General features: G+C 51.1%; 1 protein-coding gene across 1 annotated transcript; it reads left to right on the top strand.

Annotated features, from left to right (window-relative positions):
* The first annotated feature begins 613 nt into the window (after positions 1-613).
* CEL (carboxyl ester lipase) lies at positions 614-20,111 on the top strand. The gene is made up of 11 exons (XM_078619176.1): positions 614-715; positions 1,078-1,225; positions 2,974-3,093; positions 4,084-4,281; positions 4,800-4,930; positions 6,819-6,926; positions 7,638-7,755; positions 8,241-8,424; positions 11,958-12,158; positions 13,835-14,035; positions 19,515-20,111. The coding sequence occupies exons 1-11, from the start codon at positions 650-652 to the stop codon at positions 19,741-19,743; spliced, it is 1,704 nt and encodes a 567-aa protein (XP_078475302.1). The 5' UTR covers positions 614-649; the 3' UTR covers positions 19,744-20,111.
* The last annotated feature ends 864 nt before the right edge of the window (positions 20,112-20,975 follow it).

Genomic DNA, 20,975 nt, shown 5'->3' with positions numbered 1-20,975 from the left:
CACACAAAGATCCCCCGCGCAGCCTTCATAGACTGCTGGGGCAAGGTGCTGTTAGCGAGTAGGGGCACCTATGCAGGCCGGCACTGTGGCACAACAGGGGCGGGTGGGTGGCCAGCACCACGCCCGGCCGCCTTTGTCTTCCCAGTGGCGATGTTTACACACCAAAGACAAAGATCCCCCGTGCAGCCTTCATAGACTGCTGGGGCAAGGTGCTGTTAGCGAGTAGGGGCACCGATGAAGGCCGGCACTGTGGCACAGCAGGGGCGGGTGGGTGGCCAGCACCACGCCCGGCCGCCTTTGTCTCTCCAGTGGCAATGTTTACACCACACCGCACCAGGTACTCATTTTAGGCTGAGTCTACCTAGGGGAGGCCTAGGACCGGTTCAAATGATCGTCACTGGGTGTTGGCCGTGAGCGGGAATCAAACTGGGTCCGCCGGGTTCGTAGCGCAGTGTACTGACCGCTACACACACAGCCCCCACCCCCCACCCCCCCTACCACTCCACCCACCCGGCCACCCCTCCCCTCGGGAGGCGCACCTGGGACCGTCCCCATCACGCGGTGGGCGAGCCCCCCTCCGCCCCCCCCGCGGGTTCAATAAGAAGCGCGTGGGTGATGTGGGAGCCACAAAGCCAACGGAGGAGCAGCCATGGCGGGGTCTCTGCGATTCGCCGTTCTCTTCCTCGCCACCGCAGCGAGCGCCTCCGCTGCGTCGGTGCGTGACGGAATTCCGCCCGTGTGCTCCACCTGTGCGCTCACCTGCACTCACCTGTGCACTCACCTATGCTCACGTGCCCTCACCTTTCTACTCACCTGCGCTCACGTGCATTTACCTGTGTACACACTTGTCCACACGTGCACTCACCTGCGCACCCACATATGTACACGTTCGCTCACCTGCCTACCCGTGTGCTCACCTGTATACGCGTGCCCTTCACCCACGCGCAGAGGGCACGCGTACAAAGGTGACTGCCGCGTGTACATCACCATCGCGAACAGCTGGCCCCCGACAAGTTTGTTAAAGGCTTCGCGGTGTGACGTGGGGGGGGAGGGTTGCCCGCTTTGTTTCTGTTGCAGCTGGGTGTGGTCACGACCGAGTGGGGCAACGTGGAGGGTCGTCGCGTCTCCACGGGCCTCCTCTCCTCCGTCGACGTCTTCAAGGGAATCCCCTTCGCCGCTCCTCCGCGCCCCTTCAGCAAACCCGAGCCTCACCCGGGATGGGGCGGTAACACTTCGCCCGCACACACATACACACACACCACCTAACCAACACCACTACCACCAACACCACCACCAACACCACCACACACGGGGCTGGATCAAGGTGTGGGGGCTTTAGGGGCTGCCGCCCAAGGGGCATCTGCCAGCTGGAGTGCCCCCAGAGATGAAGTGAAAAGTGATTTCGCTTGTGAATGCTGCATTTTATTTAGTTGTTAGCCTTGTTAAAATTAAACTTTATTTTTCTTTAACTTTGTTTCCCTTTCGAAAATATTATTGGTGGGTGGCCTCACAGTACATGTAGCCCAGGGGCCTTACAAAATCTTAATCCCGCCCTGACTACACACCACCTCCTCCTCCTGCTCGCTCGCACCATCACCTCGTCACAAATCAGCCTCCTAAGCCCCCTCTCACCTCGTCACGATTCAGCCTCCTAAGCCCCCTCTCACCTAGTCACGACCCTCCTGGTGACTCTCACGCTCATACGACAACGACGCCACTAAGTGGCCGGTGACATCACCGCGGTGCTTGTGCCAGGCTAGGTGCACTTTGAGGCTATCGCGTGAAGTGTGGAGGGCTGCTGACAGGTCACGGGACAGACCCGGCAGGTGCCACGGGTTGACTGACTGAGATGACTGGCCGATGCACCACCCGGTGCTCTGCACGTTGTTGTGAGGGTCACTCCTCTGCCCACCGTTATTGCTGGAGGGCGACTGCCTCCAACTGGCCAGTAGCAGCAGCAGCGTCCTTCACGAGCCTCCTCAACAGAGGCCGATCTTGACACCGCTGGTTTCAGTCATAGGCAAGTCCACTCAGCTCCACGTCCTCCCGTACCGCATCACTCCAACTCTTCTCCAGGCTGTGCCGCGCCCGTTTAGCCCCCTCTCTCCGGCCAAACAGAAGCCACTTGGGCATGCGGTGGCTGGGCATGTCATGTGGGCTCCTCCAACGTTGCCTCGCTTGTCGGAGGAGCTCATCAATGATGGGACCGTGTCCAGATCTTTCAAGGATCCTGTCAGCTTCTCGCCTCATGAATTAAGTTTGGTAACATCCGGGATGGAGCGTAGGCAGGGTCCGCCCGACTGTTTCATCCTAACCTCTTCACCCCCTTACCTCCTCACCCGTCACCTCCTTCATCGCTCACCTCTCAATTACGCAGCTGATCCCCGGACAGAGCGCTAACGCTTTGACCTCACGACCTCTAACTCCGTGACCTCTTGAATCATCACTCACTGACCTCCTACCTTGCGCGTGTGGTGTGCCCATGTGTGTGTGTGTATCAGCGTGTGTGTCCATGTGTGTGTGTGTGTCAGCGTGTGTGTCCATGTGTGTGTGTGTGTCTGTGTGTGTGTCTGTGTGTGTGGTGCTGGTGGGGAGCGGTGCTGTCGCGGTTAGCGCACTGCGCTCCGAGCGCGGCGATCCGAGTTCGATTCTCTCTCACGGCCAACACCAGTGACGATTATATTAGCTGAATCGGTCCTGGGCCTCCTCTAGGTCAACTCAGCCTCAAATGAGAATCTGATTGCCACGTGTCAAAATATCGCCACCGGGGCGGGGGGCGGAAGGGGGTGTGGAGACGAAGGCGGCCGGGCGTAGTTGCTGGCCACCGCCACCCTCTCGTGTACCGTGCCCGGCCTTCATAGACGCTGCTTGTCGCTAACAGCACTCGCCCCCCCCCCTGCCCCAACAGTCTTATGGACTACAACGGGGCGATCTTTATCTTATTTGCGTGAACGTGCGGGGAGCGCGCTCCAGGTACTCTGAAGGCCTACAACTACCGTGACCGCTGCCTGCAGACCACCATGAGCCAGACGGACACGCGGGGGTCTGAGGACTGCCTCTACCTCAATGTCTGGGTGCCGCACGGCATCAAAGGTAAGGACCGCGTGTGCGGAATGCGTAGACACACGTGGGAGTGGGAGAGTGGCACGCACGTGGAAGACGGAGGTTGGCACGCACGTGGAAAAGAGGGAAAGTGGCACGCACGCGGAAGGCAGCTGAGTCGGGGTGAATGTGCTGCAATGGTGCGATGCCGTGCGTGTTGGGGGGGGGGTATGTTTACAGTGAACGTGCGAACGCACTGCGACTGGAATAGTTTTATTTTATTTTACTTTTGTTTTAATTGCAACAAAAGAATACGCGGGCACGGTACAATCAGCCGCTGTTCAAAATAAATCGACGAAATTCCTGAACGGCGCATCGAGTACAATAGAGGAGGTACACGAGGAGGCTGTATATTTGGAGTTTGCGTGTCTCTCTCTCTCCCCGTGGTCGCGTGGATTTTTCTCCTGGTCCTCCGGTTTATTCTCTCCACATTTAGAATCAACGTCGCGCGTTTGTAGAGTTTTTGGCTCAAGCTATAAGTTTCCACACGATGACAAGCCACTTTGTTGAGCGATCATTTGTGGCCAGGTCGCTTCTGAAAAATACCTATATAGCTCAGTGGGCCTTACCTGGTAAAATACAGAGTTTGTTTTTATAGTTTAGAATTCATAGAGGACTGTGGGGATAAGAGGTGACGTCGGAGGAGGGACCAGAGGGGAGAGCTGTGGATGGAGGGAACTGTTGATAGAGAGGAGAGAGCTGTGAATTGAGAAAGAGAGAGAGAGCTGTGGATAGAGAGGAGAGAGCTGTGAATTGAGAAAGAGAGAGAGCTGTGGATAGAGAGGAGAGAGCTGTGGATGAAGAAAGAGAGAGAGAGAGCTGTGGATGAAGGAGGGCTCTGTGTGTGATGGAGGTGGAATAAACGGACGAGAATGCTTACCTGCCTACGCGTGTTTATGGGGAGAGTGCCCACTACAGGAACACCGATCGGCCCTCTCACACCCCCCAATCCCCAACGCTCCCCCCCCCCCTTCCTCCTAGTGTCGAGGAACCTGCCCGTGATGGTGTGGATCTACGGGGGCGCGTTCATCTTCGGCTCGAGCGAAGGCGCCAGCTTACTCGACAACTTCCTCTACGACGGCCAGGAGCTGGCGGACCGCGGCAAGGTCATCGTGGTGACCTTCAACTACCGTCTGGGGCCCTTGGGCTTCCTCAGCACGGGCGACGAGCACGGGCCCGGTGAGGGGGGGGGGCACGTGGGAGCAACACGGTGGGGGAGGGAGGGAGGAGACACGTGGGGAACACGAGACACTAAACCAAGCTAAAAACTCAACTAATTTCTTCTCTTTGATTTACGTCGCTTCAAAATTCGTCATCGCACCTTTGAGGAACGCATCCCCAATGTAAACCGCGATTCTAAACGTGGAGGGGAAAATCAGAGGCCCCTGAGAAAAATCCACGCAACCACGGCGGGAGAGAAATAACACGCAAACTACAAATACACAGCAGCAGGCGTCAGGGTCTGGATCGAACCCACGACCTCCCGGATACCAGGCGAGGTAGTCAACACATCTCCTAGTCACCGCAGCAAGACATGCGGGAGATATGGGGCACTCTGAAGACGAGGATATGGGGGGCGGGGCAGCGATATGGGTGACATGGAGGGACACGGGGGGACGTGCGTTGCTATCACTCGCCCTGGTATCCTCGAGGCTAGATGGCGCGGGGGGTGGGGTCTTTGTCTTTGTGTCGCCCAGGTAACTACGGACTGTGGGATCAGCACGCCGCCATCAAGTGGGTGAAGAGGAACATCCGCGCGTTCGGTGGAGACCCCGACAACATCACCATCTTCGGAGAGTCCGCGGGGGGCGCCAGCGTCTCCCTGCAGGTGCGGGAGAAGGGGGGGGGTCATGGAGGAGGCATGGTGATGGTGGGGGGGAGGTGATGGAGGAGGCATGGTGATGGGAGGGATGTGGTGATGGGGGAGGCATGGTGATGATGGGGGGAGGGCATGATGATGGTGTCCTCCCACGTGTATAATAAACGACTCGTCATTCATTGGCTGATAACATCTTTAAAAATTAAAAAAACCGACGTTGAGGCGGGAGCCTCGTGAGAAATATCGCCACGACACGGTGTGTGTGTGGAGGGTTCCCCGACCGATGTCACGATTCGTGATGATGATTTAAACTCTTCACCCTTTCTGGCAATAATCCGGCGGGTGTTAAGATGCGTCACAAAGCAAAGGACACGAGAAAGCGGACAGCACAAGGGCCATGCAAACGCCAAAGCATTCGTAGCACGGATTTAAGGAGTTTTAGCACCGCTGAGACAAAGAAGCCATAGCGGAGGCTGTAGGTGCAGGCCAATCAGTGTCAAGGACAATGCATACATTGTTATTGTTATTAGCAAAGTGTGTTTGTTTGCATTGTCCTTGTATTAGTAATAGTTTTTTACCCTTTCAACTGGTACAAAAAACTGACACCTTGATACAAGGCATCATTGTTTGCAATAACCACAACACAATCAGTCAAAATGCAAACAAAAAGAAACAACTCTGATGATGATAATTACTTCAAGGACGGTGCATATCATTATCATCATCAGAGTTGTTTCTTTTTGTTTGCATTTTGACTGCTTGTGTTGTGGTTATTGCAAACAATGATGCCTTGTATAAAGGTGTCAGTTTTTTGTACCAGTTGAAAGGGTAAAAACCTATTACTATATTTTGCCACTGGTAAAGGAGGTTTCATAGTGTCCTTGTACCGTTCACTTTTTGGCGTTTTTCTCTGCTGTAACACCGGTGGTGAGACGAGGCCATGGCAGAGGCTGTAGCTCAGGTGCAGGCCAATCAACTTCAAGGACAATTCGTTATTACATAGGCGGAGTGTGACTTCTATATTTGGGGGGGCAGGAGTTTGCTTAATAGAGACTCATAGAGACTAATAGAGTTACACAGATACTCATAGAACCTACGATAAATACATAGAGACTCATAAATATGCATAGCGACTAATATAGACTAATAGAGATACATAGATACTCACAGAGATACATAAAAACTAATTTAGCCTATTCTTTGGGTCTTTCGGTAAAGCCAAGTAGATAGAAAAAAAATATCACGAAGTTTCGATCACAACACAAGAAATCGTCATCAGGTGATAAAATATATAGCTGGAGAGCTGCTGTGGCAGTATGTCATATCCCGCTATAAGACCCAAAAAATATAAATGCCTGCAATCACAAAAGCTATAAGTCAAGATTGAATATAGCCTAATCAAAATACATAGAGACTCATAAAGATACAAATACACATAGAGACTGATAGAGATACATAGAGATACATAAAGACTCATAGAGATACATAGAAACGGGGTGGAAAGTGAGCGAGGTTTTGGCCGAATCATGTCCTGCTGGCTCAAACCACATAATCAATAAAAAATTAAAAAGCCCTCCCACGACACGGCCACAGAGAAAGTCAAGTCGTTCACGTCCCGATGACCAATGTGCTTCATCGGCAAAAGCAGAGATAGGAGGAAGGTTGAAAAGCCACCAATGATCATTCGTTGGTTAACCAGACGCTCAACTCCCGCGTGGATCTTGGCAATCTGTCAACGCCTTACGATGCTCCATGCAATCTCGTTGTCAAAAAAAATGAAAATGTGGCTTGCTTCTCAACAGGTTGGCCAAAGTAAGCCCCTTAGGTTTACGACGAAGATGACGAGGGGGGATGATGATTATGATGATCACGAAGGGGGGTGATGATGTCGTTACAGATGCTATCCCCGGTCAACAATGGGATTTTCCATCGCGCCATCAGTCAGAGCGGGTCGGCCCTTGCTTCCTGGGCCATCCAGAGGGACCCGCTATCCTGGGCCATCAAGGCACGCGCGTGTACCTACGCACACATAGCGCAATGCAGCAACGCACACACGTGTGCACGCACGCACACACGCACGCACCACACACATGTACCACGCGCGCGTAATGCACACCGCACACACTACGCACACAGCACCACACACACTGTACGCACGCAGCACACACACAACCCATACATGCGCAGCACATACACAGACACACGCACCACGCACACAGCGCCACGCACACAGCACTGGTGCGATGTGTAAACATGTGTAAACATCACACCGGTGTGTAAATATCGCCACTGGAAGAGACAAAGGCGGCCCTGGGCTTGGTCCTGGCCATCACCCATAGGTGCGCCTCATTTTCATAACGCGCATTGGGTATGACACGATCGAGCAAACGGAACTACGTCGCAGCGCGAGTGGGAATTAGTGGTAGTATGGCTGCCTCGGCGTAGCATCGCGCAAGGGATTGGGATGCTGCTGGATGCCTGTAGATGCTATCCACGCACGCCTCGGTCTTTGTTCAGCGTGTGTACTGCGCATCTCACGCGTTATTGCCGACTGCGCTTTACCCCTATATTATACATTTATTGTGAGGCGATTTTCCCCCATAACGCGGTGCTCTTCAGGAACACCATAGGAGAACAGACCATACTCGCTCCTAGTGTACACGGCTGTGTCAAAGGCTACACGGGGGGGGGGGGGGGGGATGTTGTCTCTGTCCAGGTGGCCGAGGTGGTGGGCTGCCCGACGGACGACTCGGCGCGCCTCATGGGCTGCCTGCGCATCAGCAACCCCGTCGACGTGGTGCACGCCATAAAAATTGTTGTGCCCTCCACCACAGGTGAGGAGGGCTTCACGGCACCCGTGTGGCCTAGCAGCAACCGTTTGGCCTCCCATTAGGGCCTAATAATGCCCGTGTGGCCTAACAATGCTCGTTTGGCCTCCCATGAGGGCCTGACAACACCCTTGTGGCCTAGCAGCAACCGTTTGGCCTCCCGTGAGGCCCTAATAATGCCCGTGTGTCCTAAAAATGCTTGTGTGGCCTCCCGCAAGGGCCACAGGAACGCTGCTCGTGTGTGGCTTCTCCAGGAAACATTCGTAGTCAACGACGTTTTGGGCAGTGGCCCTTCGAAGTAGCGTAATTAGTAAGGACGTCAACGGTAGATTAGGGGCGTCCCTCACTGTACCCCTCTCACAGCACAACCCCTCACCATTCACCCTTCACCGAACCACCCCTCCACACCCTTCATCGTACACCTTGTACCACACACCCTCACCGCACCGCACCTGCCACCCCTCCCCCCTGACCGTCACCTGGTACCGTAGGTCCCTTGGTGAACTCTCTAGCGTGGAGCCCCGTGGTGGACGGCGACTTCCTGCCCGAGGAGCCGCACCTCCTCGTGGGCAACGCGGCGCAGATCGACTACATGGCAGGCGTCAACAACATGGACGGACACCTCTTCGCAGGCGCGGACGTGCCGTCCGTCAACACGAAGGACAAGACCACCAGGTGGGCTGACGACGACAACAGCAGGAACAGAAGCAGGCATACCGTGTAAACACATATGGTTTACCCCGTATTCCTGTGCAGGGAAATTGAGTTTTCAGGTTCGTATGGTCTACAGCCATTTCAAAACTGCAAAAAACTAAGATAGTCTGTTTATGTTTCTCTCCTTGTGATGGGACTTTGTAGGATGATGGTTGAGAATTATAAGGGCAAGGGGTGACAAATAAAGTTTGGAATTGGTCTTTAAGAGGGTAAGCACTGATAAGGGGTTGATAGGTATGTGTATGTACGTTGAACTTCATTCGCACCGCACATAGCCAACTGTGCTTATCGGAAATACGGGGGAAGGACAACAAACTAAACACAAAAAATCAGTTTTAAAGAAACGAGTTTGTTAATCTATATGATGATTTAAAAGTGTGCAGCTCCCAGTGAACAGACAACAGCACCCTTCATTTCCCCCTTCCCCCACGTGGTTGTGACGATGTTACAAAGGCGCTGTGACGCGATACCCAAGGGGGCACTTGGAAGTGGGCGTTTCTGTGTCGTGACGTCAAGAGGGTGCATGTTAGGTGTTTTGGATCGATAATTGTGATCCAATACATCGATTCTGCCGCCCAAAAAAATCAATTCTGTCCGACAAAAACATCGACTCTGGTCCGGTCAACTCGGGACCGTCTTCTTGAAAAAAGCTTAAAACCAGCCGTTAACGGAGCTACAGTAACGGGTTTTTATTACGATATTTGTATTGTCAGTCTGTTATAGCACTAGATGAGACTGCTATGTTGATTCGCTATGCAAAAAAACACGTTTTTTATGCCTTAAAAATAGCTTTTACCATGTCCGATTTCATGATAGCTGCATGTGAGTGTTCGCTTTTATTCGTATTACAGCCGCTTGTGCCAGCAGGCCCAGGTGCGCTTTGAGGCCATCGCGTGAAGTGTCGAAGGATCGCTCGCTGACAGGATGGTCACGAGATAGACCCCCGGTGCCGTGGGTTGACTGCTGTGCCAGGTTAGGTGCAGAAGGTTCACGTGACAGAGCCCAGTTGCCGTGGGTTGACTGCTGTGCCAGGCTAGGTGCGGGAGGGTCACGTGACAGACCCCAGGTGCCGCGAATGTACGTATGAATGTACGTATGTTGAACTTCTTTCACACCGTACGTAGCCAACCGTGCTAATCGGTGCTGCGGGGGAAGGACAACAAACTAATCACAAAAAGCAATTCTAAAGAAATTAGTTTTCAATCCAGAAAACTGATTTCTGAGATGACTGGCAGATGCACCAGCTGTAACCCCTATGTATGTATGTATGTTAAACCTCTGTTTCATCGTACGTGTTAATTGGAGGTGCCAATATGCTGCATTTTAGCCACCTGGCGCTCCGCTAGTTGCTGTGAGCGTCTCTCCTCTGCCCTCCGTCTTTGTTGGAGAGTAGCGTGAGTGTGTGAATGTGAGTGAATGTGTGAATGTTAGTGTGTGTGTCTGTGAGCGTGAGTGCGAATTGGAGTGAATGTGTGAACGTGTAGAGTAAATCTGTTGTCCCCATGTCCCGCAGTGTGAGGTCGTGTGTGAGTGTGTGGGGAGCGGTGGTGCAGCGGTTAGTGCCGCGCTGCGCTACGAATCCAACGACCCGAGTTTGATTCCCGCTCACGGCCACCAACACCGGTGACGATTATGTCAACCAGTCCTGGGCCTCCCCTAGGTCGACTCAGCCTCAAATGAGTACGAAAGCGGCCGGGCGTGGTGCTGGCCACCCACCCTCTCATAGGCACTGCTTTGCTAACAGCACTCGCCCCAACAGTCTGTTAAGGCTACACGGGGGATCTTGGTGTTTGTACGAGAGCAGAATGGAGTTTGTGCTATCTCTCCCCCTGTCCTGCATGGGCAGCCTCCTGGGTTCTCCGGTTTCCCTGCCCAGGGCTAAAACCCCACAGGCCCAGTGTCAAGCGTATTGGGCCAAAACATCCCAAATGCTTAATCGTTGGTTATTTCGGTAAAGTCACTTAGGTGTAATAAAAGACTCCGTTGGCACTGCTGGTCTCCGTTGGTCTTTTATTTAGGTTCTTTCTCCGCACCCCGCTGGTCCCCTCCGCGGACAAGCGTCGTCTCGCGCGCGCCCCACACGCGCTCCCTCGTCAGCTCCTCCACTCGTCCTCACACCCCGCTGGTCCTGACATGGGACCAGCGTCTCCTCTCGTGTGCCGCGCACGCTCCTCCGTTAGCTCCTCCACTCCCGCACTCCGCACACCGCTGGCCGACGGCGTGCTGAAGGTCCTTCGGCCACGTGGCCGATGGCGCGGATCTCCTCTCACCACCTAACGTGGCTCAGCCTCTTAACTCCCCCAACTCTCACGATCTCTTCCGGGCTCCCACTTATATCCTCTCCCCCCACGTGACCCTGACTCCTCCCCTTCCGGATCGTCAGATCCGGCCTTCCCGTACTGCCCAGCTGGCTCCGCCCCCATTCACCTCGCTTCCCATTGGAGCCGAGGTGAACGGCGGTCCCTCCCACACGCCTCCCAGACCGGGCTGTTTTGATTGGGCCAGAGGCCAGCAGGAACTCCATTTACGCTCGCATTACATAGGTATAAAATAAAATAAATCACGACGTTTCGGGCGCAACACAAGCCTCCATCATCAGGTGGGAAAGCGTGGTCTGCTGCTGAGGCAAACTGTTTTAAAAAGGTTTGAAATGGGTGTAGCCCAAGGGTTATACAGCAGTGGCCAGGGCTAGTGATGTTAATATGAGAAATTAGCATGTGACTGTAAGATAGGAGAGCGGCCTCCTACGACGAGGGCACGGACGTGGCTATGTTAATGTGAGGGATTAGCATGATGTTAATCCCAAATGCTGCAAAATCACCTGCACATTCGATGACAGGTGCTGAGGGTTCGGGAACACGTAGCACCGTCGCCCCCTACTGCGAAGACTCAGCAGGACCCTTCTCGCAGAATCTTGAGGCTTCCTTGGAAAAAGTAGGGCAATAATAACAATCATCATCATTACATCACCATCTACATCAGCTGTGGTGGAGAAGAACTATTGCTATTTTCAGACCCACTGAGCCATTTGGTTCTTTTTCAGAGGCGACCTGGCCACAAATGATCGCTGAACGAAGTGTCTCATCATCATCGTGTGTACATTTATAAGCAGCCAAATAGTCTGAACGCGTGACGTTGATTCTAAGCGTGGAGAGAAAAACAGGAGGACCCGGAGAAAAATTCACATGACCACTCCGAAATATACAGGTGGTCATGGTTGGGATCGAACCCACGGGCCTCCTGCATACCAGACGAGGTAGTTAACATCTCCTAACCACCGTGGTGCTGAAGAAGTAACTAATTAGCACGTTTGGTTCACGTGGCAAACCTCACTGATTGGCTGTGTCGGGTGGTGGTGGGTTTTTATATTTGTGCGCTCTAACCCATAACCAAAACATTTACGGTTCAACTAATCACTGACATCTGATCTAATAACCCACAACAACCCCAACTACTCCCCCTCCCCCCTCGTACCCCCCCCCTCCCACCTCCAGGATGGACATCTACAAATTGGCCATGGGCTTCGCGAAGGGCCACCGTGACGTGGGCTTGGAGGTGTCGAACCTCTACTCGCACGACCAGCAGGTGGCCGACTACTCGGAGGAGGCGGCGCGCGCCGCCGTGGAGCTCGAGACCGACTTCCTCTTCATCGCGCCCTGCCAGAGACTCCTGCAGATGCACTCGCAGCGCGCCACGTGAGAAGCGCGGAGACGCGGAGAGCGCCCTCGCCTCACTCGCCCTACACTACCTGGTCACCTGCACGCGTGGTCACCTGCACTACCTGGTCACCTGCACGCGTGGTCACCTGCACGCCTGGTCACTTGCACGCCTTTTGGCGTCATCTGGTCCAACACCATGTGAGACTGGGCTCTAAGAAAAGCTGTCTCGGGTGTGGACCAATCAATTTCAAGGACGGTGCATACATTTCGATTTAAAGCTTTCGTGACTGCAGGGATTCATCTTCTTGGTTCTTTCGGTAAAGTCACGTAGAAGAGAAATAATAAAATAAAGACAGCTGTCTTTCCGACAGACCTGTTCTTCACCTGAGGACGGCTGCTTGCGTTGTGGCCGAAACGTCGTGAGAATTATTTTATTGTTTTATTTGTATTATTTTATTATTTCCCTTCTACGTGACTTTACCAAAAGAACCAAGAAGATGAGTGCATACATTATCAGAGTTTTGTTTTTTGTTTGCATTCCGACCGCAGGTATTGTGGTCAATGCAAACATGACTCCCTGTAAAAAAAGGTGTCAGTTTTGTTGCCAGATAAATGGGTATAAAAAAACTATTATCATATTTTGCTACTGGCAATGGAGGTTCCAATGGTCCTACAAATACAATAATTTAACATTGTTATTAATACCGTAGTATGTAAGGGGCCGTCCATAAATGACGTCACGCACCTTGGGGGGGGGGGGAGGGGGGTCAGACATTTATGACGATGCGTGACGAGGAGGGGAGGGAGGGTTTGAGAAATGTGACATCACATCAAAATGCGCAACTTTAAGTAAATATAATTGTTACAACAACACTCATTTCGATTAACTTTAATTATTAACTATTTGATTATTTCAATTTACGAAGGTCACCTTTCATTTATTCCATGAAGGAGCATTTTGCTTCTCCATGGGAGAATGGATAAGCATACATTTTGAATTTTTATTTAATGATTGTTATTAAACATTTTGATTCTATTTTTGGATGTAAAGCTTTCGTGACTGCAGGGATTCATCTTCTTGGTTCTTTCGGTAAAGTCGCGTAGAAGGGAAATAATAAAATAATAAAAATTTGCATAATAAAATACAATTATTTGTATTTTCTGTGGGGAAGCCATTTTGAAGCCTGATTGTGTTATTTGTGTTTTACGGCATTTTTGCTTGCTTGGTAGTCGTAGGAGTAAATGTGACTTGTTGTTGTGAGTTTGTTTTTGTTTCTTTAGTAATGACATTGATTTGGGCTATGCGTTGTCTATTTGTGATGCAGCATCCTGTCATACTGCGTAATAGTGGTACATCCTTGATGGTTCCAGTCACCATGTATTCATGTCTCTGCAATTAGTGTAATGTAACTCTCATAGGTGTTGAGCCTCGTGTTAAATCACTTTATTCCACTCGATAAATGTCCCTGTCATTGTGAATATGGGGTGGTTACGTCGAATGACAACAGCCTTAGTGTCATGGTGAGGTTATTCGAAGGCGGTTTAATTGCAGGAAGATAGCACTGAAGGCCTAGGTGTAAAATACACGGCCCGCCACTGGGTAAGCCGCATGGGTTGACAGCTATGTATTTGAGCCTCTCCCGTCTCGATGCTTTAACACGGGCGCGCCCCCCATCGCTCCCCCCCCACTTTGTCTTTTGCTTTGTGCGCAGTGGTGCCCGCACATACTCGTACCAGCTGTCCCACCCGAGCCGCATGCCCTTCGTCTACCCCAACTGGATGGGCGCCGACCACGCGGACGACCTGCAGTACGTGTTCGGGAAGCCCTTCCAGACGCCGCTGGGCTACCGGCCGAAGGATCGCGACGTCTCCGCTGCCTTCATCGCCTACTGGAGCAACTTCGCCAAGACCGGGTAACGGCAACGGCATGGCACGGGGTGGCACGGAACAGCACCTCCGATTAGCACGGTTGGATGCGTACGGTGCGAAAGAAGTTCAACGTACATACATAATGCCCATTGACTAACACTACCCATAGACTCAGCACTGCCCATTGACTAACACTACCCATTGACTCAACACTGGCCATTGACTAACACTACCCATAGACTCAACACTGCCCATTGACTAACAGTACCCATAGACAATATTGCCCGTAGACTCAACATTGCCCATAGATTCAACACCGCCCATAGATTCAACATTGCCCGTAGACTCAACACTGCACCTCCGGTGAGCACGGTTTTCTATGTACGGTGCTAAAGAAGTTCAACATACATACACACATATGTAGAAACATGCAGGCGATGCAAACTGTGCACACACGCACCACGGGCAGGTAGGGGGGACCGCGTACCGACCCCCCCCCCCCCCCCCCCCCATGTGGCGGGGGGAGGGTGCAGGGTGAAGGGGAGGGTGGTGACATGGTGATGGGGTGGTGGTGATGGAGTTGGGGAAACACGATGATGGGGGTGAGTGACTGGGTGAGTGGGTGAGTGAGTGAGTGAGTGGGTGAATGAGTGGGTGAGTGGGTTGAGTGAGTGAGTGGGTTGAGTGAGTGAGTGAGTAAGCCGGCCTTTGCCCCCCGTCTCGTTCTGGCCATGTACCCTGTCGGTTCTGTCTATTTCCTCCTTTCCACACAAGGTGGCGCATTGGGATCTACGGGCGGAATGCTCCGCTGTATAAATATAAATTACTAGTGGGAAGTACCCGGCATTGCCCTGTCAAAAAAAACACACACACATCGACTTACACACACACAGACATAGACCCACACACACAAACACATCAAGCCACACACACACACACACATCAACTCACACACATACATAGACTAACACATACATCGACATACACGCACACCTATATGGACTTACACACACACACATATTGACTAACAAACACACACATGGACTTACACACACAGACATCGTCTTACACACACACATAACTTGTAGAGCAGGTTGGCAGCAAATGGGTAACTTTGGCACAAAACAAAGAACGCCATCAGGATGGTATATTGTGGAGCCAGGGCCTGTTGTTGGTCAATTATTTTGGTGAAGTAGATGCGTTGACCATTTTCGAGTTGAACTGCCAAATGGACGACTGTGGGGGAACGATCATGGATGGGGGAGCCAAGAATGATCGAAATGGCCTGATTGTTGCTGATGTATCTTTCTTGGACAAGAAGACGTAACCTCATCCACACTTTGCCCCTCTTTTTGTAAGGCAAAAATAGGCATGTCAGAGCCATTGTTGATGTATTTGCAAATATATTTGATGGTTTGCACCGAATTGCAGAATTTAACAATAAAGTGGGCCTCGAAGATCTTGCACAGAAGAGGGCAGTAGAGAACGATCCACTGGTTGTCAACCTTCATTTGAGAGTTAGTGGCAGGTCTGAGCGTTGTTTGAAATCCACCATGCTCAGTATTTCTGCGCCGATATAGAGGATAGCCATGATGGCCTGACTGAGTGTTTTTCAAGAAGTTGCGTGGGTACTTCTTCGTACACCTGCGGTCTTGCATACATGGCGAATTTGGATTGATTGCCCACATGGGCCATGGACCATTTGCTTGCAGACCACATCAAATAGGGCAGGGTCTTGATGGGGGTCAGGTAGCTCAGCACTGAGGATTGTGTAAATGTCACTTGCATGAATTGTTCCTGTCATCCATAGAAAAATGTGAGCATGAGTAAGAGCACGTTTTTGGCAATCATTGATGTGCAAGTTACATGTTGTCTTTCCAAAGACACTGCCTTCCTTAGTCCTAATAAGCCTCATGAGTTCATCAACTTTGAGTTTGAAGACTCTTGTAATGGTGTCATGTCTATCTGTTGCCTTTTGGTTTGGATAAAGCTCAACCTGGATCTCCTTCCATTTAGGATTGCAAGTGAAGGTGATAAAGAAGTTGGGCCTGCCATATTGCCTGATGTACATCATGCCATACTGAGTCTTCTCATGCATGTATCTTGGTCCACCTGTGAAAGATTACGGCAAAATAACTAATCAGCCCACATTCTTCTATACACAGGCGTTTTTGATTAAGTTGAATGTAAAGAAGATGCTACCTCTCAATTTTGGCGTACTCATCGACAACATACTTAGTTGAAGAGGTTGGCGCACCGTAATATGGGGTTTCCTCCTTCTCTCTCCATGGTCATGAAGGAATAAAAGTCTTTAGAGGAGACAGTTTTGTGAGGATGTCTTTGTCGTGTAGTTTTGATAATTTGACGAATCTGGACATGGTACCCATCTTGGACTTTGCACAGTATAATGGGGTATTGTAGGGCATCATATGCTTTGCTTGTCTCAGGAAATCGTTTGATGGTGTTGTCTTGATATCGAAGCACAATGTCTCATACCGACTGTGGTGGTACCTGCTTTCAGTACAGCAGTGCATACTGGCTGTGGTTGTACCTGCTATGATTACAGCAGTGCATACTGACTGTGGTGGTATCAGCTATCACTACAGCAGTGCATTCTGTGGTGGAACCTGCTTTCACTACAGCAGTGCATACCGACTGTGGTGGTACCTGCTATTGCTACAGCAGTGCATACTGCTGTGGTGGTTCCTGCTATGATTACAGCAGTGCATACTGCTGTGGTGGTATCCTGCAATGACTACAGCAGTGGTAACTGACTGTGGTGGTGTAAGGGATGGTATCTTGTTATTACTACAGCAGTGCATACTGACTGTGGTGGTCCCTGCTATGATTAGAGCAGTGTATACTGGCTGAGGTGGTACCTGCTATGATAACAGCAGTGCATACTGACTCTGGTACCTGCTATGATTACAACAGTGCATACTTACTGTGGTGGAACCTGCTATGATTACAGCAGTGCATACTTACTGTGGTGGTACCTGCTATGATTACAGCAGTGCATACTGACTCTGGTACCTGCTATGATTACAACAGTGCATACTTACTGTGGTGGAACCTGCTATGATTACAGCAGTGCATACTTACTGTGGTGGTACCTGCTATGATTACAGCAGTGCATACTGACTGTGTTGGTACCTGCTATGATAACAGCAGTGCATACTGACTGTGGTGGCTCCTGCTATGATTACAGCAGTGTATTTTGTGGTGAAACCTGCTTTCACTACAGCAGTGCATAGTGTTGTGGTACCTGCTATGATTACAGCAGTGCATACTGACTGTGGTGGTACCAGCTATCACTATTGTAGTACATGCTGACTCTATAGCACAAAGTACTCACCTGACAGAGTGGCGTGGTGAGGCCTAGTCCCGTGCAGAGCCCCCGGCCTCGCCTAGTTTGCCCAGCCGGCCGAGGTGGCACCTTGGCAGGCTGGGGGCTGGGCCACTACCCCCCCACCACCTTGCCCGTGCTACAATAATACTATGTAAGCGCTATAATGTTAATATCTGCAGACTCTATAGTAGTAACTGCATGCATCGAGGTGGGGGGGGGGGGGGGGAGGACATCACACTGTGAATAATTAACCTCAGCGTTTTGTATTTTCATTGCATTTGGTAGGGGCCGTCCCCCCCACCGAAGGCAGGTGAGTTGGTATCGTCGAGCAGCAAAAGTAAATAAATAAATAGAAATATCACTAAATAGATCATTTAACTAATTAAAAGTTGAGGGATGTGAAAAAGGAATAGCGCTTGCCCACCGCGGGGCTTACGGCGTGAAAACCTGGTTAATATTTTTTTATATAAACCCCACCGTTTGGGAGCCAAATCCCTCACAGGTGTGCGAACACAAACAGACAGACGGACATACAGACACACCGACAAAAAATGCCTTTAATAGGTAAGATGATTTACCATAATTATTATAATTGAATACGAAGATCGCTGTGCAGAGCATCGCTGTTGGGCTACAGAGCAGAGCGCAACGTTGCGAATCGCAAGTTCGACCCCCTCCCCGACCCGATCGATCGATTCGCTGGTGTAGATTTTTAAAATTTTGGCAAAGTTTAACCGTCTCTCCGACCGGCACACAATGGCCCAGGATGATGCCGCGGGATCTTTAACGTGATGGCTGCTGCTGATGTAGATGCAGAGCCGACGACTACAATTGTCACATTCAAGTGGCCAAGCCCAGACAAGTGCGTCAGGTGACAGCAGAGCGGTCGTATCGCTGTGGTGTCTCTGAGTCTATGCGTTTCCATGGGTCTCGATGAGTCTATGGATTTCTATGGGGTCTCTGAGTCTCTGTGCGTCTCTAATAGTCTGGATCTCTATGGGTATCGATGAGTTTCTGTGAGTCTCTATTAGTCTGGATCTCTGTGGGTATATATGAGTCTCTGTGTGTCTTTATTAGTCTGGATCTCTATGGGTATCGATGAGTCTCTGTGCGTCTCTATTAGTCTGGATCTCTGTGGGTATATATGAGTCTCTGTGCGTCTCTATTAGTCTGGATCTCTATGGGTATCTATGAGTCTCTGTGCGTCTCTATTAGTCTGGATCTCTATGGGTATCTATGAGTCTCTGTGCGTCTCTATTAGTCTGGATCTCTATGGGTATCTATGAGTCTCTGTGAGTCTCTAGTAGTATGGATCTCTGTGGGTATATGCGAGTCTCTGTGCATCTGTATTAGTCTGGATCTCTGTGGGTATCTATGAGTCTCTGCACATCTCTATTAGTCTGGATCTCTATGGGTATCTATGAGTCTCTGTGAGTCCCTATTAGTCTGGATCTCTATGGGTATCTATGAGTCTCTGTGAGTCTCTATTAGTCTGGATCTCTGTGGGTCTTTATGAGTCTGGATCTCTATGGGTGTCTGTGTGTCTCTGTGGGTCTCTTTTTAGTCTGGATCTCTGTGGGTATCTATGAGTCTCTGTGCATCTCTATTAGTCTGGATCTCTATGGGTATCTATGCGCCTCTTCTTCTTGCGTATTGCTGCTGATGTAGATGCAGAGCAACGACTACAATTGTCACATTCAGGTGGTCAAGCCCAGACAACCGATCCAGGATCCAGCGGAGTTGTATCGCTGTGATGTCTCGTTAGACCTTGCACTGCGTCTGTTCTGGATGACCATAGTCGCCGCACCGCTACCGGAGAGTTTTTTTTCTTTTCCATTCGTGCGTGAAAGGTATCATGCGCATCTACTGCTGCCATGGCATGTGCGGTGGGTGATGGTCCACGGCGCCAAGTGATGATGGGTTTATAGCGGGCTGTGGTGATGAGGGCTACGTTGCTGTTGCTGTTGCGCGTAAACACTCAACAATCGGCCAATGACACCGCCATATGTAGAGGACCTTAGAGCTTTGGGAAATTGTTGGTAACGGCGACCGCTCACCACCGCATGGCTGCCACTGCCGCCGACGACGACTTCTGTGTTTGCCCTGCACGTCCGAGTAGTGACGGCGGCGCCACCCGGGGCCCTCACCAATTATTTCTTCTTGCGCGCTCGCAGGGACCCGAATTACGGGGATAAGGCGGTGCCCACACACTGGCCGGTCTACGACGCGAGCACAGAGCAGTACCTGGACATCACCAGCAACATAGACTACAGCTCCGTCAAGCAGCACCTGCGCCGCGACTACATGGACTTCTGGATTGACGTCAACTCGAGATACCACCATCTGGGCACCGAGGGCCCGTCTCAACCCGCGACTGAGCCTCGCACATCCATGGAAGCGTGATCTTCCGCTCGAGCTGGCCGCGTCCGCGTACACGCGTGCGTGCGTGCACGCGGAAACCACACGAGGGACACGCTCACACGGGCCGCACACACACGCACAGTACACTCACACGGGACACACACACACGGGACACTCACACGGCACACACACACACGGTAAGCACACACACACGGGACACACGCAAGGGACACACACACGGGACACACACACACACGGTAAGCACACTCATACGGTACACACACGAGGAACACACACACACGGGGGACACCAAGACAATAGGAAGAAGACACGATCATGGAACGTAGTGTTGAGTCGATGGCGTGTGGTGAGCGTGCACATGAGGAATACAATAAACTCGTGTAAGGCCAGCAGTGTTGACGTGTCGGTATGTTCACTTGTGTGTGTTTGTGTGTTCACGTGTGAGTGTGTTCACGTGTGTGTGTTCACGTGTCGGTATGTTCACTTGTGTGTGTTCACGTGTGAGTGTGTTCACGTGTCGGTGTGTGTGTTCACGTGTGAGTGCAGTCACGTGTGTACAGTGAGGGAAAAAAGTATTTGATCCCCTGCTGATTTTGTACGTTTGCCCACTGACGAAGAAATGATCAGTCTATAATTTTAATGGTAGGTTCATTTGAACAGTGAGAGACAGAATAACAATGTAATGCGAGCGTAAATCGGGTTGTTGCTGGGCAAGATCCCCCTGCTCAAGAAAGCACATATACATGCCCATCTGAAGTGTTCCAATGAACATCTGAATGATTCAGAGGACAACTGGGTGAAAGTGTTGTGGTCAGATGAGACCAAAATGGAGCTCTTTGGCATCAACTCAACTCGCCGTGATAATTGGTTTTTTACCCTTCTATCTGGCAACAAAACTGACACCTTTTTACAAGGAGCCATGTTTGCATAGACCGCAATACCTGCAGTCAGTTTTGTTGCCAGATAGAAGGGTAAAAAACCAATTATCATATTTTTACTGGCAAATGAGGTTCCCATAGTGTAGATGCTTGCCCCGAGCTCTCATACTCTGATGGTGCATTGTCTTTGAGTTGTGCGCCTTTTGGCGTCATCTGGTCCAACCCATGTGAGACTAGGCTCGAAGGAAAGCTGTCTCGGGTGTGGACCAATCAACTTCAAGGACAGTGCACATTATCAGAGTTATGTCTTTTGTTTGTATTATGACTGCAGGTATTGCGGTCTATGCAAACATGACTCCTTGTAAAAAGGTGTCA

The sequence above is a fragment of the Lampetra planeri genome, chromosome 61 (assembly GCF_965212315.1).
Source record: "Lampetra planeri chromosome 61, kcLamPlan1.2.h2, whole genome shotgun sequence".
In the NCBI taxonomy this organism is placed as follows: Eukaryota; Metazoa; Chordata; class Hyperoartia; order Petromyzontiformes; family Petromyzontidae; genus Lampetra; species Lampetra planeri.
Note: the sequence above shows the minus strand (reverse complement) of the source record. Positions and strands in the feature narration are given on the sequence as shown.

Excerpts from the sequence above, each read along its gene's own strand:
- CEL (XM_078619176.1), top strand. The coding sequence starts at position 650 with ATGGCGGGGTCTCTGCGATTCGCCGTTCTCTTCCTCGCCACCGCAGCG. Across the intron at positions 7,756-8,240 it reads TGTTGTGCCCTCCACCACAG|GTCCCTTGGTGAACTCTCTA; the intron begins GTGAGGAGGGCT and ends CTGGTACCGTAG. Across the intron at positions 8,425-11,957 it reads ACGAAGGACAAGACCACCAG|GATGGACATCTACAAATTGG; the intron begins GTGGGCTGACGA and ends TCCCACCTCCAG.